The following is a 21377-nucleotide window of genomic DNA, read 5'->3' as shown; positions in this document are numbered from 1 at the left end:
GCATTATGTGATTATGTGTCAGTAAAAAATCCCTCCCTGCCCCTCCCGACCCCAAAAAAAAAATATTTTTTTTTTAGCTCTAATCTTCACATGTATCCCCTGAGCATAAATTCCCTTTGCAAAAACAAAATTCTCCCCAAACAAAAATTCCCCTCTTTCAGTACATATCCCCCCTCCTAGCACAAATCCTCTGCCCCTTAAATGTCCCTTTTCAGCATAAATACCCCCCTCCCCAAATACCCCTCTCCCAGCACAAATCCCTCCTCAAATCACCTCTCCTAGCACTAACCCCCCCCCCTCAAATATCCTCTCCTAGCACAAATACCACCCCCCATCCAGGCCCCCCACCCCCCCCCCCAGCACAAATCCTCTACCTCCTCTGGGCATAAATCCCCTCCCCCATCCAAATCCCCCTTTCTCAACAGCACAAATACCCCCTCCTATCATAAATCCTATACACTCAAATTTCCCCTCTGAGCATAAACCCTCGCCCCCCATCCAAATACCTCTCTCCCAATAAAAAGCCCTCCCCAAATCCCCTCCAAGCACAAATCCTCCCAATCATTCTGACCAGGGGCAGACTGACAACTTATGGGGCCCCCCGGGCAATAGGGGATCATGGGGCCCCTGTGTCTTTGCCCAAACTCAAAAAAGCCTATGAAAAAGGTACCAGGGGCATCTCATGGGGCCCCCTACTGACCCCAGGCAGTGCCCGAGTTTCCAAATGGTCAGTCCACCCCTGATTCCGACTATCCCAGCACAAATCTTGTACCCCTGAAATTGCCCTGGGCATAAATCCTCCCTCCCCCCATATACCCCTCTCCCAGCATAAATCCTTCCCCCCCCCCCCAAATACACCTCTCCCAGCACAAATCCCTCCCCAAATCCCCTCTCCTAGCACTACCCCCCCCCTTCCCATTTCCCCTCCTAGCACAAATCCTACCAATCATGTCTACTTGCACAAATAATCCCCCCCAATCCCCCCCCCCCCCCGCCAAAAATCCTCTACCCCTCAAATTTCCCTCAAATACCTCCTCCTAGCACAAGTCCTCTGCCCTTCAAAATTTCCCCTCTGAGAATAACCCCCTAATGCAAATCCCCCTCTCCTAGCACTAATCCTCCCCCCCCAATAAATTCTCCTCCTACACAAATTCTCCCAATCATCCATACTATCACAAATACCCCCCACCCCCCCCAAAAAAAAAACCCCTTCCTAACACAAATACCCCCTCCAAAGCACCCCTTCTAGCACAAACATCCCCCCCCCCAAATCCCCACTGCGCCCAGGGCAGCTGCTCCTCCTGCCCACCCCTTGTCCCAGCCCTGGTATACAGTATATATTCAATACTAGGACAAGGGTGGCAGGAGAGGCAACTGCCCCAGGCACAGCGTCTCCTCCCTATAGCGTGAGGGGGAGTGCATGAGGGCGAGCGCGAGAGGGGGAGCGCGAGAGGGGGAGCGTGTGACGGGGGGAGAGCGTGACGGGGGGAGAGCGCGTGAGGGGGAGAGCGCGTGAGGGGGAGAGCGCGTGAGGGGGAGAACGCGTGAGGGGGAGCGCGTGAGGGGGAGCGCGTGTGGGGGAGCGCGTGTGGGGGAGAGCGTGTGGGGGAGAGCGTGTGGGGGAGAGCGCATGACAAGGAGCGCGTGACGGAGAGCGCGTGACGGGGAGCGCGTGACGGGGAGAGCGTGACGGGGAGCGCGTGACGGGGAGCGCGTGAGGGGGAGCGCGTGAGGGGAGGAACACATGAGGGAAAACATGAAAGGGAGAACATGAGAGGGAGAACATGAGAGGGAGAACATGAGAGGGAGAACATGAGAGGGAGAACATGAGAGGGAGAACATGAGAGGGAGAACATGAGAGGGAGAACATGAGAGGGAGACTAAAGTACAGAGAGACTTGGTTTTGAAGGAGGGACAGTGACTCCAAATGAGGGATACTTGAAGCCATTCATGTGCATGAACACTATTCTGCTGGGATAAAGAGTGAGGAGGGATTTGGGCGGGAAGGGAGGAGGTGTCAGGAGGAGGGGGGGAGGGCACAGTCCTCCTGAGGACACCGACATTCTGTCATACTCCGCTCATAGAACACTTCTCACAAGTCATACTACACAACAGGGCCGGACTGACCATTTGTAAACATGGGCACTGCCCGAGGGACCGGGGTCAGTAGGGGGCCCCATGAGATGCCCCTGGTACCTTTTTCATAGGCTTTTTTGAGTTTGGGCAAGGACACAGGGGCCCCATGATCCCCTATTGCCCAGGGGCCCCATGAATTGTCAGTCCGCCCCTGCTACACAATAATGTTACAAATAAAGCCTGAGAATCGAACAAGCAGCCAGAGAACCTCCATTCAGTCCTGGCAGAGACAGAGTCATGGACACATTGTAACAACCATGACAGCCTGAGCGATACAAAGTAACAACCCAGAGGAGAGGAGGCATGACTGACACTTCTTTCTCAGAAAACGATACACTGATGTGAATGGAAGGACGAGGCTCAAGAATAGGCACTATGGTATACACAGAGAGAGCACTGACACCAAGTAACATCACACTGACACCATGTAACATCACACTGACATTGCAGGACAATGTAACAATCTTCACACCTGTATCAGAGAATACGGGGTGACGTCACACATTGAGAACTGGATAGAATTCTGGGAGGAGAATCAAAAGGAGAAACTCAGAGCTTTGCCAGGATAGAATGTAACCTCACACATACCTCATATATACACCGTACTGACCCCACATACAATGTACTGACCCCCAAATACCTCATATATACACCGTACTGACCCCACATACACTGTACTGACCCCCAAATACCTCATATATACACCATACTGACCCCATATACAGTGTATACCTCATATGTACACTGTACTGACTCCACATACCTCATATATACACCATACTGACCCCCCATTCCTCATATATAAACCATATTGACCACACTTACCTCATATATATACACCATACTGACCCCATATACCTCATATATACACCGTACTGACCCCACATACCTCATTTATACACCGTACTGATCCCACATACCTCATATATACGCCGTACTGACCCCACATACCTCATATATACGCCGTACTGACCCCACATACCTCATATATACACCGTACTGACCCCACATACCTCATATATACACCGTACTGACCCCACATACCTCATATATACACCTTACTGACCCCACATACCTCATATTTACACCATACTGACCCTACAAACTTCATATATACACCGTACTGACACCACATACTTCATATATACACCGTACTGATCCCACATACCTCATATATATATATATATCATACTGATCCCACATACATTATATATACACACCATACTGACACCACATACCTCATATGTACACCGTACTGATCCTACATACTTCATATATACATCGTACTGATCCTACATACCTCATATATACACCGTACCAGGGGCGGACTGACAACTCATGGGGCCCCCGGGCAATAGGGGATCATGGGGCCCCTGTGTCCTTGCCCAAACTCAAAAAAGCCTATGAAAAAGGGTACCAGGGCCATCTCATGGGGCCCCCTACTGACCCCGGGCCTTAAGGCAGTGCCCGAGTTTCCAAATGGTCAGTCCGCTCCTGCACCGTACTGACCTCACATACCTCATATATACACCATACTGACCCCACATACCTCATATATACACCATACTGACCCCACATACCTCATATATACACCATACTGACCCCACATACCTCATATATACACCGTACTGACCCCACATACCTCATATATACACCGTACTGATCCCACATACCTCATATATACACCGTACTGACCCCACATACCTCATATATACACCGTACTGACCCCACATACCTCATATATACACCGTACTGACCCCACATACCTCATATATACACCGTACTGATCCCACATACCTCATATATACACCGTACTGACCCCACATACCTCATATATACACCGTACTGATCCCACATACCTCATATATACACCGTACTGATCCCACATACCTCATATATACACCGTACTGACCCCACATACCTCATATATACACCGTACTGATCCCACATACCTCATATATACACCATACTGACCCCACATACCTTATATATAGACCATAGTGACCCCACATATCTCATATGTACACTGTACTGACCCTACATACTTCATATATACACACTACACTGATCCCACATACTTCATATATACACCGTACTGACCCCACATACTTCATATATATATATATATATCATACTGATCCCACATACATTATATATACACACCATACTGATCCCACATACTTCATATATACATCGTACTGACACCACATACCTCATATGTACACCGTACTGACCCCACATACCTCATATATACACCGTAGTGATCCTACATACTTCATATATACATCGTACTGATCCTACATACTTCATATATACATCGTAATGACCCTACATACTTCATATGTACACCGTACTGACCCCACATACCTCATATGTACACCATACCGACCCCACATACTTCATATATACACCGTACCGACCCCACATACTTCATATATACACCGTACTGACCCCACATACTTCATATATACACCGTACTGACCCCACATACTTCATATATACACCGTACTGACCCCACATACCTCATATATACACCATACTGATCCCACATACCTCATATATACACCATACGGATCCCACATGCCTCATATATATATATATCATACTGATCCCACATACCTCATATATACATCGTACTGATCCTACATACCTCATATATACATCGTACTGATCCCACATACCTCATATATACATCGTACTGATCCCACATACCTCATATATACATCGTACTGATCCCACATACCTCATATATACACCATACTGATCCCACATACCTCATATATACACCATACTGATCCCACATACCTCATATATACACCATACTGATCCCACATACCTCATATATACACCGTACTGATCCCACATACCTCATATATACACCATACTGATCCCACATACCTCATATATACACCGTACTAATCCCACATACCTCATATATACACCATACTGACCCCCCCCCCCCCCCCCCCCCCACACACACACACACACCTAATATACACAATACTGACACCATGTACCTCATGCTATATATACACTATACATAGCTCACACACACTTAACATGCACACTTTACTGACACCCCCCCCCCCTACACACACACACTTCATATATACACTATACTTCACCATTGTGTTCTATATGATCCCAGCACACACCCTGGTACACATTACACTTCACCATTGTGTTCTATATAATCCCAGCACACACCCTGGTACACATTACACTTCACCATTGTGTTCTATATAATCCCAGCACACACCCCGGTACACATTACACTTCACCATTGTGTTCTATATAATCCCAGCACACACCCTGGTACACATTACACTTCACCATTGTGTTCTATATGCTGCCACATACAACATGGGTCTGCTGGTCCTGCATTGACCACAATGATACCAGAGAGCTGCGACTTGTCAGCAGTAAAGTGAAGTGACTTCAGAGGAGCGGTTGACTTCAGAGGAGCGGTGTCATGGAGAGGGGAAAGCCTGCGACAACCATTCTGTGTATTCCTCTCCCTGATAGCTGTGTGGTCAGTGACTGGGAACACGCAGTGAGTACACTTCCAGCACACCACCTCAGGCCACCACAGATGGAGATTTATTATTAGACAAACTATTTTGCCCAGCACAGGTCAACACACCACACAGGAGTGAACTCCCTCCATTAGATACAATGGCAAACATCCTCATGTGTTAAATATCACCTATAGGTGTGGATGGAATCATAGAATCAATGACACGCATGTTGCACATACATGCCAAAGGGCTCTGCGAGGACCTGAGAGCCAGGCTCAGGCCTTCGGCACATCTGCAGACACACCAGAAATACAAAGATGGTGGCGCCAGGCAGGGCTGGTGCTACCGCTAGGCAAACTAGGCAGCTGCCTAGGACGCAGCCCTGACCAGGGCCGCCGATAGGGACGTACAGCTGGCCCTGCTGTAACATCAGTTACATTTTTCCCTGAGCCCCATCAGTTCACCAGGAGGCAAGGAGCAGGCGGCTAAAGCCACTTTTTGCAATGCTGATCAGTGGCGACCAGCCATGACTGCTCACAGCCTTTCACTGGCAGTGTGATTAACCCTTCCTCCACTGCGGAGGCTGTAGCCTAGAGGCGGGAGGTGATTCAACAGAGAGGTGGCCGAGCGCACAGGCAGCAATGGAAACCCAGCGCTCAGGCAGCAACGGGAACCCGGCGCGCAGGCAGCAACGGGAACCCGGCGCGCAGGCAGCAACGGGAACCCGGCGCGCAGGCAGCAACGGGAACCCGGCGCGCAGGCAGCAACGGGAATCAGGCGCGCAGGCAGCAACGGGAACCCGGCGCACAGGCAAGCTCAAAATTTCTGTTTTCTGAGGCAAAGACAGGGATACAGCCATACACTGTATACAGACAGACATATAGCACCTTCTGTCCTGTGTGATCATAAAAAAAGTGAGATGCTTCCTGTTAGTTCTAATTTAAAACTTGTGTTTGAGGGACATTAAAAATGTGCCACTGAGCCACACTTTTACCATCCCCCAACCACTCTCCATTATGCTGAAGAGGCAATGCCACTGTAGTATTTGTGGGAAAAAAAACCCACTGCCATACTATGGTGTCAGTGCCTTTGCAGCACAATGGGAAGTGGTTGGAGACAGGTAAAAGTGTGGCTCAGCCACACATTTTTTAATGTCCCTCAAACACAAGTGTAAAAAAGAACTAACAGGAAGCATCTTACTGAGTGTGTGTAATTCTGACAGGCTGAAAGTCAAGTGGAAATGATCCAATAACTGTGCAGCCTCTAGAACACTTCCACCCTCCCCCCATCTGCCCTGCCATGCTTCCCAGGCTCTGCGCTCCCATCAATGGACCTGAGACCTGCATGATGGGTGCCACCGATAGAAGGGAGGGAGATCAGCAAACACGTGTTCATTGATCTCCCCTTCCGGTTAATGACCCGGAAGCAATGTGTAAAATATTACTTATGGGTCCTGGTGTCACTGTCCCCATACAGGACTGGATGAAACTAGCTGGAGAAGTCATCTCCTGAAAACTTCAGCCAAGAAGAGTCCGCAGAGGGAAGCTTGGCTAGCTGCCAAAACTAGGTATCCCCCCCCCCCCCCCACAGACAAAAAAAAGTCAAATATGGCAGAGGAGGAGGAAGAGCAGAACGTCCCCTTTTGGGTGATGTTTACACCATGCCCACTCAGGAACACTCTGTGCATTCCTGTGCAATTCACATGCGGTTCTGTGCAGTATAATTTCTCCCTATTCATTTTGAATGGGCTAAAATCACACCACACTGCACCAAAAGTAGTGTCTGCACCCAGATCGTATGGTACGTACCAATGTGACCCAATGTGGGCAGGTGCAGGTAAATGCACTGCGTTTGCGACCTGCATTTGGGGTGTCATTAGCTTTCTATTGACACCTGCTGCAGATCACAAATGGAATGCATTTTGCATGCAGTCTGAATCACTCAGGAAAGCACAGCGTGTTCCTGTGCGACTCATGTGTGGGCATTAGGGTTGCCACCTCATCCCTTTAAAATTGAACACATATTAATTACACAGGTTCTGGGGCTGATTAAGGTGGTCATTAAACTCACTCAGTGCCTTATTTGAGCTAAATCAGCCATGGAACCTGTGTAATTAATATGTGTTCAGGTTTAATCCCAGGTTCACACTATGCAGTGCGGGACACCGCATGTAATTCACACAGGAATAGCACCGCATGCCAGTGCAAATTACATGCAAATGTCTGTGTTTGTATGGCTCAAATCGCATCACATCCGCACCAAAAAGGTGCAGGACCCTTTTTTAAATCCACACCTGAATGACATCGCTTGGGTGTTCTCACCCATGTGATGCAATTTCTGGCAATTGCATCACGTTTTGCGATCTGTTTTGGGGTGTCATTAGTTTGTCATTGACACCTGCACCAGATTGCATGAATGTGATTGCAATGCGGTTCAGGAAACGCACAGGATTTGCAGCATTTTCCACACCTCATTGGTGTGAACTGGGTCAAATGTCGGCCATATAAGGGTCAAAAATTGGCCAATTTTTTGGCTGGAAAAAAAAATTTGCACTGTTAGTGGGTTAATTGATCGGCTGTTTTTCGGGTTTTTTGCACTTTGAGATTATCAGTCATGCTGGAAAAATTGCAGCTGATTTGGACGATCAGCTGATTTTCCTGGCAATGATGGCCAAATTGGCCGATCGTTTTAATGATAAAAAAATCTGCACATGAGCCGTGACCTGCAAGGGACAGAAGTTATGGGGTGAACTTTATTATTTAGTTGGACGATTTTTTTTTAATCGCTGGTGGTAACGTCGGCCGAACGACCAATTTTTCGTTTATCGTTTGAAAAATCGGCCGATGTTGGACCCGTCTATGGCCTGCATTAGGCTAGGTTCACACCTATGCAGTTTGCATTTGATTCGTTTCTACAGTGATTTTTACATTTTTGCACATGCGTTTGTGTTTTTATGCCAACTTGTTGCTGGGCAGATTAAAACGCATCAAAAATGCACTACATGCATTTCTGCAGCATCTCCATTGAAGTCTATTGACCCAAAACACAACATTTTGCATATAAAAAAAGTCCCTGACCCTTTTCAAAAAACGCACCGGGTGAAAACACAGAGATGTGAACCTGTCCCATAGGAAATCATGTTAAATGGACTGTAGTGCGCTTCTGCAAAATGCACCGCAAAACGCTTAGGTGTGAACCTGGTCTTAAGGGACGAGGTGGCAACCTCAGCGGACACGGTGTGAACCTGGTCTTAAGGGACGAAGTGGCAACCCTAGCGGACACGGTGTGAACCTGGTCTTAAAGGGACGAGGTGGCAACCCCAGCGGACACGGTGTGAACCTGGTCTTAAGGGACGAGGTGGCAACCCCAGCGGACACGGTGTGAACCTGGTCTTAAGGGACGAAGTGGCAACCCTAGCGGACACAGTGTGAACCTGGTCTTAAAGGGACGAGGTGGCAACCCCAGCGGACACGGTGTGAACCTGGTCTTAAGGGACGAGGTGGCAACCCCAGCGGACACGGTGTGAACCTGGTCTTAAGGGACGAAGTGGCAACCCTAGCGGACACGGTGTGAACCTGGTCTTAAGGGAGGAGGTGGCAACCCTAGCGGACACGGTGTGAACCTGGTCTTAAGGGAGGAGGTGGCAACCCTAGCGGACACGGTGTGAACCTGGTCTTAAAGGGATGAGGGGACAACCCTAGCGGACACGGTGTGAACCTGGACTTAAGGGACGAGGTGCCAACCCTTGCAGACACGGTGTGAACCTGGTCTTAAAGGGATGAGGGGACAACCCTAGCGGACACGGTGTGAACCTGGTCTTAAAGGGATGAGGGGACAACCCTAGCGGACACGGTGTGAACCTGGTCTTAAATGGATGAGGGGACAACCCTAGCGGACACGGTGTGAACCTGGACTTAAGGGACGAGGTGGCAACCCTTGCAGACACGGTGTGAACCTGGTCTTAAAGGGATGAGGGGACAACCCTTGCAGACACGGTGTGAACCTGGTCTTAAGGAACGAGGTGGCAACCCTAGCGGACACAGTGTGAACCTGGTCTTAAAGGGACGAGGTGGCAACCCCAGCGGACACGGTGTGAACCTGGTCTTAAGGGACGAAGTGGCAACCCTAGCGGACACGGTGTGAACCTGGTCTTAAAGGGACGAGGTGGCCACCCTAGCGGACACGGTGTGAACCTGGTCTTAAGGGATGAGGTGGCCACCCTAGCGGACACGGTGTGAACCTGGACTTAAGGGACGAGGTGGGAACCGGCCCTCAGTGTATTTTTTCAGAAAATTTGCGTTTGACAAACAACTGCACAAATATCTCGTGACATAAAAAATAGCAGCAGCTACTGTTTTATTCTTCAGGGGCTCTGCTATCCGAAAGTATATAAATGTTTGGGGGTTCAAAGTCATTTTCTAGCAAAACAAAAAAAAAACTGATTTTAATATGTATGTAAAAAATGTTCCAAATTGCGGTTAATTAGGGTTTTTGTACGACGGGTTATTATTAGGCTCCATGCATACTGGGCGTTTTAATAAGGCTGGTTGCGTTACCTTTGTAAAGTCGCATTAAAAACTCATGTTTTTCAGCGTTTCTAGCGTTTTTTTAAACCAAAAAATATTTTTTGCTCATAAAAACGCTGGTTTGCTACGTTTTACCACGTTTTGCAGCGTTAGAGCGTTTTTACAGATAAAAAACTCCTATAGAAACCTTCTAGTTCTGGGGTTTTTTTCCAGCCAAAAACTGCCCCTGCCAAAAAATGCTGATTAAAGCCTATGTGTGCATGGACACATAGGATAACATGCTGGGGAGTTTACTGGCTGCAGGGAAAAAAAAACGCCAAAAACAGCCGCTGTAAAAATGTCCAGTATGTATGAGGACTTCTAAATAATGACAAATGTTTTTTCACTGTGTATGGCTCCTAAAAATCACTTAGGGTCCCAGAGCCCCACTGCCTTGCCCTTTCCTCCCAGAGGTCTCATCAGTCAGCCCAGCACGCTCCTCCATGGTTAGCATTACACCCTGTATTAGGCCATAGCACACCTGCTGCTGGAGCGACGCTTGCGCCCTCTGCTGGATCTTCTGCGGCACGGCTTGTTCGTGTTCTGAGCGGCCGGACACGCATCGGGGGAAGCCGAGTCTGCCTGCGCTTTGGCGACACTGTGCGGCAGCTCGCAGCATTGCAGCTCTGAAATCAACCTCGTCCATTCCTCGCCTAGGTTGCTCCACGTTTGACCCGATGAGAAGCTGGGTGGTAGAAGCGCTTCTTCCAAGACCGAAAAATCCGGGTAGACGCCATCAGCCATCATAGCACTGAATCAGTTGATCATCCAATGTTTCATAGCAGGATCACTCCAGGCCTTGTGATCTGGGATAACTCTGATACTATAGATCAGAGTATACAAAGTCCCCCCCCAAATCCTTCCTTGCTGCTTGATCACCCAAAAAAACAAATTTCCCTCCAAGGGACCTGCTGTGCACAGTGATCTCCACTGACTGGATGGGCCATAGCAAAATTAAAGTGTGGGACAGAGAGGTCAGCAAGTGGTGTTAACCCTTCTCAGCAGGCGATCTGCACTCCCTACAGGACACATTTAGGGTTTGGTTCACTTGTGTAGTGATCAGCACCTGAAAGGTTAATCTGCAGGGTGGTTGGGTGGATGATTGGAGTAGGAACACCTGATGTAAGCCAGGAGCCCCCTCCTTCTGAACCACCAATTGGGGCAAGTTATATAAAGAGCCCGCAAGGAGGCAGGATCCTTTCCTGGAGCAGATGGGTAAGTGGAGTCTTGGAGTTGCTGGGAGAAAGGCGGTCAGCCAGAGAGACAGATATTAACGGATTAGTTCACCTTAGGGGCGGCCTGACCATTTGGAAACTTGGGCACTGCCTGAGGGCCCAGGGTTAGTAGGGGGCCCTATGAGATGCCCCTGGTACCTTTTTCATAGGCTTTTTTTGAGTTTGGGCAAGGACACAGGGGCCCTATGATCCCCTATTGCCTGGGGGCCCCATGAGTTGTCAGTCTGCCCCTGGTTCACCTTTTTAGAAAAAAAATAAATGCACATATTTTTTGCAGGCGAAAGTGCATTTATTTTGCTGCAGGAGCCTGAAAGCCTTGCACCTGTAATCAGTGGATCAGGGGTGCAATGTCAGGCTTCTGCAGACAAGCCATGCAACATTCAGGCCATACCGCCTTCTGGGCTGTCTGTCTGAAATTTGCAGGGCTTGTGAATGAGCTGCTTTCTGGCAGGAGGAAAGCGGCATAAAAAAGCCTAAGGGCTTGTTCACACTTGACTTTATTTCTAACTCTTGCCAAATGCCCCTATAGTGTTTGACAGGCATTTGGGTTTTTAATGCCTCAAACACTCCCCAAATGCCCTATGCGTAGTTTTGAGGCGTTTGATAGGCATTTGCCAAGTGTTAAAACTGCACCACAAACGCTTATGAGGTTAAATGGTATTAACGCCTCGCAAACTCCTTGCGACTGTGTTGCAACCACACTGCAAAAGCCTGCCAGATGTTTGAGGAGCGGTACCATAGACTTGAATGGGAGGCTTCAACTTGTCCTGACTCGACATGAGACACCAGTTTTGCAGTGACACAACGCTAAGGCTTCAGTGTGAACAGCACTGTGTGCTGCCATGTGCAGAATTTTCGTAGGTGTTTGAGAAGCGTTAAAAACCATTCCCAAACTCCTGACTCCTGCTGACAAAGCTAGTGTGAACATAGCCTAAAGCTGTGATGTGCAAACTTGTTTAGGTGTGTCATGTGTTTGGGCATTCAGTCCATTGGTTAGAATAGTTCTTCTGGCCATTGACATTAATGCGTGCTCAAGCACTGAATGCTTCTAGCGTTTAGGCACATTTAGATGCCTTTACCCGCATTGGGTGTTTTTTCTGCTGAAGCACCGCTCTACTGAATGTACCAGTTTTTGTGTTTTTTTTTTTCTGCCTGTAATCTCCTATGAGTGCATGGACACACAGGCTAACATGGAGGGGTTACTGGAGGGGACCCGAGGGCTAACCTGGAGGGGACCCGAGGGCTAACCTGGAGGGGACCCGAGGGCTAACCTGGAGGGGACCCACCTCACGGGCTAACCTGGAGGGGACCCACCTCACGGGCTAACCTGGAGGGGACCCACCTCACGGGCTAACCTGGAGGGGTTATTACTCACGGGCTAACCTGGAGGGGTTATTACTCACGGGCTAACCTGGAGGGGTTACTGGAGGGGACACAAGAATATCCATACCCACTATCTACAAGATATGGTACACTCAGACAGCATGTAATGAGATTATTAATCACCCAATTAACCTGCATATGTGCATCCTACTAGGCTGAAATGATGACAAGCTATTTGATTCTTCTGAATTCATGATTGTCCACAATTTATTCCTAGGAACCTTTCATATATCTTTTGATCATTTAGGAACAGTTAGAGGAGAATGCGATTACTAGGTCACAAAGAATGGAAATTTCATCTGATGAACACAGAAGAATCCCTACAGCCTCTTATTGATTACTTTTGCCCATAGAGCGATCTTGAAGATGCCGAACAGTTCTCTATTTTAATTCTTTGATTTTAAAACATGATTGTACCATGTTCACCATGTCTATCTACCTTTTCTATGATCTGAGATCAAATAAATTCAACATTGCATTCACCATTGTAGTGATATTACTCCGCATAGGACTTAATATAAACAATCTTTTAGGCAGGTTTGCATTTGTTAACTGCCATTTTGTTTTTCATAGTATTGCTGGGTTTACAATCCACACTGAATTAGAAGTGAGTCAGAGATATTATGATATATTCGATTAGTATGGCAATTATTTATTTTTATGTAACATGGAGGGGTGTTTAGAGGCAGAAAAAAGTTTAACACTTTTTAGCCCTGGTTTGCACTAATATGGTGTGGGAGACGCAGCGAACCCTGTGTGTTTCCTGCACCGCATTGTAATTGCATAGCGTACATGCGATCTGGTATGGGTGTCAATATTAAATTAAAGACACACCCCTAAACAGATCACAAAACGCAGTGCGATTACCAGAGTTTGCCTTGCATGGATGTGAGCATCCATGCAGTAAAAATCAGGTGCGGGGGGGGGGGGGGAGGGTCCTGCACCTTTTTGCCGCAGATGTAATGCAATTTCAGCCATACAAAATGGCAAAAAAAAACCCTTTGGTTCAAACCGCACTGCACTGTCCTGTGATTTGCACAGGAATGCAGTGCGGTTTCTTTGCAAATCACATGCAATGTGCTGCACGGCTTTAGTGTGAACCAGGGCTAAAAGTGAGGTTTTTGATACCCAGTGTGCAGGAGAGCTTGGGCTGTTTTCACACCAATCTGCTTTTGGTGCATTCTTCAGTTAAAAACTGCTTTCCCTTAAATCCTATGACACTCTTCTCGCTGGTTGGTTTTGGTGAGAAACATCCTACTTGTTGCTTTTTTGGGGCATGTTTACCCTGGTAAAAATAAATGCAGCTAACACCTTCCTCCCATTGAAGAGAATGGAAAAAGCATCAAAAACTCAAATGCATTTCAGCAGTTGGAAGTACTTTGTCCGGTGGGGGAAAAAGCATTACAAAAAAGCAATGCACGGTGGCAAAAGCCCATGTTTTTTCAGTGGAGCAGTGACCGTAACCTTGCTACATTTTTGGAGCATGTCCTTCGGTAAAAAAACTCGCCACATTGAAATGAAGGGAAACCACCATAAAACACAACACACCTGTGGGAAGTGCTTTGTTCAGTGGGGCTAAACACATCAAGAATGCATCAAAAACACAACGCACCACAGCTGTCAAAATATGTTTTGATGCATTTTTTTTTGCAGTGGAGCAGTGTTAAAGTAGCTTCAAATTGGTGTTAAACCCAAAAGCAAACCTTTAATACATTGCTAAAAAAAATGAAAGGAACAATTTGAAAACACAGCAGATCTCAATGGGGAAAAATCTCCTGCTGGATATCTATACTGATATGGATGGGTAATATGTTAGGAATGTAAGGATGCCCCATTGTTTGATGGAACTGAAAATTATTCACCTACAGAGGACTGAATTCAAAGACACCCCAAAAATTAAAGTGAAGAAAAGATGCAGCAGGCTCGTCCATTTTGCTGAAACTACATTGCAGCAACTCAGGATTGTACTGAGTAGTTTGTATGGCCCCCACATGCTTGTATGCATGCCTGACAGTGTCGGGGGAGGCTCCTAATGAGATGCCGGATGGTATCCTGAGGGATTTCCTCCCAGATCTGGACCAGGACATCACTGGGCTCCTGGACAGGTGGTGTCGGATGGACCGAAGCATAATATCCCAGAGGTGTTCTATTGGATTTAGGTCAGGTGAGCGTGGGGGCCATTCAATGGTATCAATTCCTTCATCCTCCTGGAACTGTCTGCATACTCTCACCACATGAGGCCGGGCATTGTCATGCATCAGGTGAAACCCAGGACCCACTGCACCAGTGTAGGGTCTGACAATGGGTCCAAGGATTTCATCCTGATACCTAATGGCAGTCAGGGTGCCTTTGTCCAGCCTGTAGAGGTCTGTGTATTCCTACCCAGACCATCACTGACCCACCACCAAAACGGTGATGCCGAGCGATGTTACAGGCAGCAGAACATTCTCCACGGCTTCTCCAAATACTTTCACGTCTGTCACATGTGCTCAGGGTGAACCTGCTCTCATCTGTGAAAAGCACAGGGGGCCAGTGGTGGACCTGACAATGGATTAAGGACCTTCTATGGCCCTGTCCAGCTCTCGTAGAGTAACTGCCTGTCTCCTGGAATCTCCTCCATGTTCTGGAGACTGTGCTGGGAGACACAAAAAACATTATGGCAATGCCATGTATTGATGTGCCATCCTGGAGGAGTGGGACTGCCTGTGCAACCTCTGTAGAGTCCAGGTATCCCCTCATGCTACCAGTAGAGACTGACCCTAGCCAGATGCAGGCCTCCACCTGTAAAACTATACCTGTTTTGGGGGTTGTCATTGTTGCCCATCTAGTGCACTTGTTTCATTAACACCAAAGCAGCTGAAATTGATTAACCCCCCCTCCCCCTCTGCTACTTAACTGACCAGATCAACATCCCAGGAGTTTAACTGACTTGATGCTAGACTCTGATTAAAAAGTGTTCCTTTGATTTTTTTTTTTTTAAGCCGTGTATATTGCAGTTTACCAATTGAGATGTGATGACTGAATTACGTTTAGGCTTTTATTTTCACATAGTGATCTGAGTAGCATTTTTTTTTATTTTCAAAAACAAGCTGTCCTGCAGATGTAGCAGGGTGAGACAAACCTCTCAGTAACAGGGTGGTAACAATGATCAGCTTTTATCTACAGTCAGGTCCATAAATATTGGGACATCAACACAATTCTAACATTTTTGGCTCTATACACCACCACAATGGATTTGAAATGAACTGAACAAGATGTGCTTTAACTGCAGACTGTCAGCTTTAATTTGAGGGTATTTACATCCATTTCAGATGAACAGTGTAGGAATTACAACAGTTTGCATATGTGCCTCCCACTTGTTAAGAGACCAAAAGTAATGGGACAATTGGCTTCTCAGCTGTTCCATGGCCAGGTGTGTGTTATTTCCTCATTATCCCAATTACAATGAGCATATAAAAGGTCCAGAGTTCATTTCAAGTGTGCTATTTGCATTTGGAATCTGTTGCTGTCAACTCTCAAGATGAGATCCAAAGAGCTGTCACTATCAGTGAAGCAAGCCATCATTAGGCTTAAAAAACAAAACAAACCCATCAGAGAGATAGCAAAAACATTAGGCGTGGCCAAAACAACTGTTTGGAACATTCTTAAAAAGAAGGAATGCACCGGTGAGCCCAGCAACACCAAAAGACCCGGAAGACCACGGAAAACAACTGTGGTGGATGACTGAAGAATTCTTTCCCTGGTGAAGAAAACACCCTTCACAACAGTTGGCCAGATCAAGAACACTCTGCAGGAGGTAGGTGTATGTGTGTCAAAGTCAACAATCAAGAGAAGACTTCACCAGAGTGAATACAGAGGGTTCACCTCAAGATGTAAACCATTGGTGAGCCTCAAAAACAGGAAGGTCAGATTAGAGTTTGCCAAACGACATCTAAAAAAGCCTTCACAGTTCTGGAACAACATCCTATGGACAGATGAGCCCGAGATCAACTTGTACCAGAGTGATGGGAAGAGAAGAGTATGGAGAAGGAAAGGAACTGCTCATGATCCTAAGCATACCACCTCATCAGTGAAGCATGGTGGTGGTAGTGTCATGGCGTGGGCATGTATGGCTGCCAATGGAACTGGTTCTCTTGTATTTATTGATGATGTGACGGCTGACAAAAGCAGCAGGATGAATTCTGAAGTGTTTCGGGCAATATTATCTCCTCATATTCAGCCAAATGCTTCACAACTCATTGGACGCCGCTTCACAGTGCAGATGGACAATGACCCAAAGCATACTGCAAAAGCAACCAAAGAGTTTTTTAAGGGAAAGAAGTGGAATGTTATGCAATGGCCAAGTCAATCACCTGACCTGAATCCAATTGAGCATGCATTTCACTTGCTGAAGACAAAACCGAAGGGAAAATGCCCCAAGAACAAGCAGGAACTGAAGACAGTTGCAGTAGAGGCCTGGCAGAGCATCCCCAGGGATGAAACCCAGCGTCTGGTGATGTCTATGCGTTCCAGACTTCAGGCTGTAATTGACTGCAAAGGATTTGCAACCAAGTATTAAAAAGTGAAAGTTTGATTTATGATTATCATTCTGTCCCATTACTTTTGGTCCCTTAACAAGTGGGAGGCACATATGCAAACTGTTGTAATTCCTACACCTACAACTGATTAGGATGTAAATACCCTCAAATTAAAGCTGACAGTCTGCAGTTAAAGCACATCTTGTTTGTTTCATTTCAAATCCATTGTGGTGGTGTATAGAGCCAAAAATGCTAGAATTGTGTCGATGTCCCAATATTTATGGACCTGACTGTATGTAAAATCTATATCCCAAAAGGAAAAAACTGCTACTGTAACTACTTATAAAAAGTGTGAGCTGGAGTTTGGCTTCAATTTGTTAATGTATCTAAAATTGCTAATACATCTGACTCCACTCCCCCAGACTGACTATGCTGCTGTCCAAAGGTCTTTTGCTCCTTCATCCAGATTGGAGTCACTCTAATGCAAGTGTTACTGGCCAGATCATCAGGTGAAAAAGAAAACTAATGCAGCCATCCCATGGAAGGATTGATAAGCTCCTTAATAAACAGATTGCACATAACAAGCAGGAGACCTCAGCATCAGGTTGTTTTGATATGATTTGAGTCTAGATGGGGGATTGAAGCAGTCAATGCTGGTTCGGGCACAGAGGCCCCAAATCTGTATTGTGGTCCTCCAGTTCTCAGAGTCTGTGTGTTTTGAGGAGACATAGCCTTGAATCTGAAGTAAACTATTCCAAAGGTTCCCCCAGGCACACACCTCCCAATGAATAGAGCCCCCTCAGATGCCAGGGCCCATGGTCAGTTGGCAAGAGGCTAGCCTGCAGTCCCCTCCAAAAGCCTCTGTCCTGGTTTCACCTGTCACAAGCCTTTAGATACTTTACATAAACTGCATGTGTATCTTCCGCTACATTAGAGACATAAAGCCATTGTTGCTGTGTTCAGGTGGTAGTTTTTGATGACTTTTTTTATGTTTAAGTTTCTTGAATAAGTCCCAGAGAGTCACTGATCCAGGTTTAAAGGTGCTAATTTTAAAGGAATTGGAGTCATAAGTCTTCTAGTTTAACTCCTAAAAGTACCAGCATACATATGAAGGGCTGGTTCACACCATAGAAATGCAGTATGGATGTGTTTGCATGTGCATTTTTGATGCATTTTTTTGAGTTCCAGTACAGTTCAGTACAGAAAAAAAATGCAGCAGGTTCTTTTTTTTTTTTTTTTTTTTTCCCCCAGAACTGGAATGCACTGGAACTTACTGCATTGGTGTGAACTATGCCATTGGAAACCATATAACCTACTATCCTTGCATTTCTTATGCAGAAAAAAAAATGCACTGGACAGCATGTGGTGTGAACCGGCCCCAAAATGGGTTACCATAGGATAAATGGAAAAGGCATTAAAAGTTTAAGTTTACCTTTGTAAAAAAAAAAAATACATATTTTGCAGGTGAAAAAAAAGCTAATTTATTTTTATTATTGTATTTTTGTATTTATTTTTTACTAGGAGCCTTTAAAGTATTGTGCCTGTAGTTAGCAGATCATGAGTGCAATGCAGGACTCCTGCAGACTGTCTGTATAAGGGGTCTGTTCGTACCTCATACAGGTAGGCAGTTATTGACTGGAAGCATCACTGAACTACCTAGAGTGGTCAACAGTGCCCTAGTAGTTCATTGAGAACTGCAAGCCAACAGCTGCAAAGGCTGTTGGTATATGTAGTTCTTGTATTTCCAAATTCTTTGAATGAATAATGCTGCCTGGTGGGCGGAGCTCTGCACAGCTGCATTTTTAAATTGTGACAGTGAGTGCTAGGAGAATATCCCTTCCTTGCCGTCACAACGGGAGGGTGGGGGCTGCTGCATCTATAATGTTACACCCTGAATATGGGCGTAACATGTTGCAAAAGGTTAACATATCCTTTAACGCAAGGATAATGTTCTCAAATGTAGCCTTGTGCCTGTAATTTTCAAATCTCATTGGACTTGTATTCAAAAAAGTAATTTTCAGCCAAGTATGCTTATTCTGATGGTTTCCTTTGTGAGTTGAGCCTTATTGCTGCTATTTGGTCCAATAAAGACAATGTACACTGCTAAAAAAAAATTAAAGGAACACTTTGAAAACATTAAATCTCAATGGGGAAAAAATAATGTGGCTAATGTGTTAGGAATGTAACGATGCCCCATCGTTTGATTTTCGGGGTGTCTTTGAATTCAGTCCTCTGTAGGTTGATAATTTTCATTTCCATCAAAGTGAAAAAATGATGCAGCAGGCTAGTCCATTTTGCTGAAATTTCATTGTAGTAGTTTGTATGGCCCCCACGTGCGTGTCTGCATGCCTGACGTCTGGACATGCTCCTAATGAGACAATGGATGGTGTCCTGGGGTCTTTCCTTCCAGATCTGGACCAGAGCACCAATGAGCTCCTGGACAGTCTGAGGCGCAATATGGTGGTTTCAGAAGACTGAAACATGACATCCCAGAGGTGTTCTATTGGATTTAGGTCAGACGAGCGTGGGGGCCATTCAATAGTATCAATTCCTTTATCCTCCAGGAACTGCCGGCATACTCTCACTACATGAGGCCAGGCATTGTCGTGCACCAGGATGAACCCAGGACTCACTGCAGCAGTGTAGGGTCTGACAATGGGTCCAAGGATTTCATCCTGATACCTAATGGCAGTCAGCGTGCCATTGTCTAGCCTGTAGAGGTCTGTGCATCCCTCCATGGATATGCTTCCCCAGACCATCACTGACCCACCACCAAAACGGTCATGCTGAATGTTACAGGCAGCATAACAGTCTCCTCGGCTTCTCCAGACCCTTTCATGTCTGTCACATGTGCTCAGGGTGAACCTGCTCTCATCTGTAAAAAGCACAGGGGGCCAGTGGCAGTCCTGCCAATTCTGATGTTCAATGGCAAATGCCAATTAAGCTCTGTGGTGCTGGGCAGTGAGCACAGGGTCCCCTAGAGGATGTTGGGCCCTCAGGCCACCCCCATGAAGTCTGTTTCTGATTGTTTGGTCAGAGACATTTACACCAGTGGCCTGCTGGAGATAATTTTGTAGGGCTTTGGCAGTGCTCACCCTGGTCCTCCTTGCACAAAGGAGCTGCTGATGGATTAAGGACCTTCTACGGCCATGTCCAGCTCTCCTAAAGTAACTTCCTGTGTCCTGGAATCTCCTCCATGCTCTTGAGACTGTGCAGGGAGACACAGCAAACCTTCTGGTAATGGCACAGATTGACGTGCCATCCTGGAGGCGTTGGACTGCCTGTGCAACCTCTGTAGGGTCCAGGTATCACCTCATGCTACCAGTAGTGACACAGACCCTAACCAAATGCAAAACTAGTGAAAAGCAATCAGAAAAGATGAGTAGGGAAAAAAAAATGTCAGTGACCTCCACCTGTAAAACCATTCCTGTTTTGGGTGTCGTCTCATTGTCGCCCATCTAGTGCACCTGTTGTTAATTTCATTAACACCAAAGCAGCTGAAACTGATTAACAACCCCCTCTGCTACTTACCGACCAGATCAATATCCCGAGAGTTTAATTGACTTGCTGCTACACTCTGCTCAGAAAAATTAAAGGAACATTTTTAATCAGTGTACTTGCTTCAGGCCTCATGCACACAGTGTAAAAAGCAGTGTTTTTTTTTCAGTCTCTAAATGCCCATTATCCTATGTGGCCATGCATATGGAGGCATTTACAGGCGTATTCAAAAAGGAGCATTTGGAGGCTAAAAAAAACAAACCTCACTTGAGTTTTCAGGAGAGGAGTGTTTGAGTAGGAAAAAAACACTTGACATGCCCAAACACTAGGGGTATTTAGTGTTAAAGCATTCATTTATTTCAATGGTCAGAATTAATATAACATTAATTAATGCCCAAAATGCATTTGAACAATGCCGCTTTAAGCCAGCCCTACATGGGTTGAATTCTGAAAGAACTTTTTCAAAAATCTTTTCAAGAATTTTCATTCGAATTTCACACCATCAGTGGGGCACAGCAACGGCTG

At 46.4% G+C, this 21377-nt stretch overlaps 1 protein-coding gene across 1 annotated transcript in view; it reads right to left on the bottom strand.

The window, feature by feature from the left end:
• ZGLP1 (zinc finger GATA like protein 1) overlaps positions 1-10966 on the bottom strand; it is a 49165-nt gene extending 38199 nt beyond the window's left edge. The window contains exon 1 of the mRNA XM_089657645.1: positions 10701-10966. Coding sequence (XP_089513771.1) covers positions 10701-10966 — 266 coding nt within the window. The remainder of the gene's footprint in view (positions 1-10700) is intronic.
• Positions 10967-21377: the final 10411 nt, after the last annotated feature.

The sequence above is a fragment of the Staurois parvus genome, unplaced genomic scaffold (genome assembly GCF_062004578.1).
Source record: "Staurois parvus isolate SC_StPar_1 unplaced genomic scaffold, SC_StPar_1.0 ptg001014l, whole genome shotgun sequence".
Classification (NCBI taxonomy): domain Eukaryota; kingdom Metazoa; phylum Chordata; class Amphibia; order Anura; family Ranidae; genus Staurois; species Staurois parvus.
The sequence above is the reverse complement of the archived record's forward strand: the minus strand, read 5'-3'. Positions and strand labels throughout refer to the sequence as shown.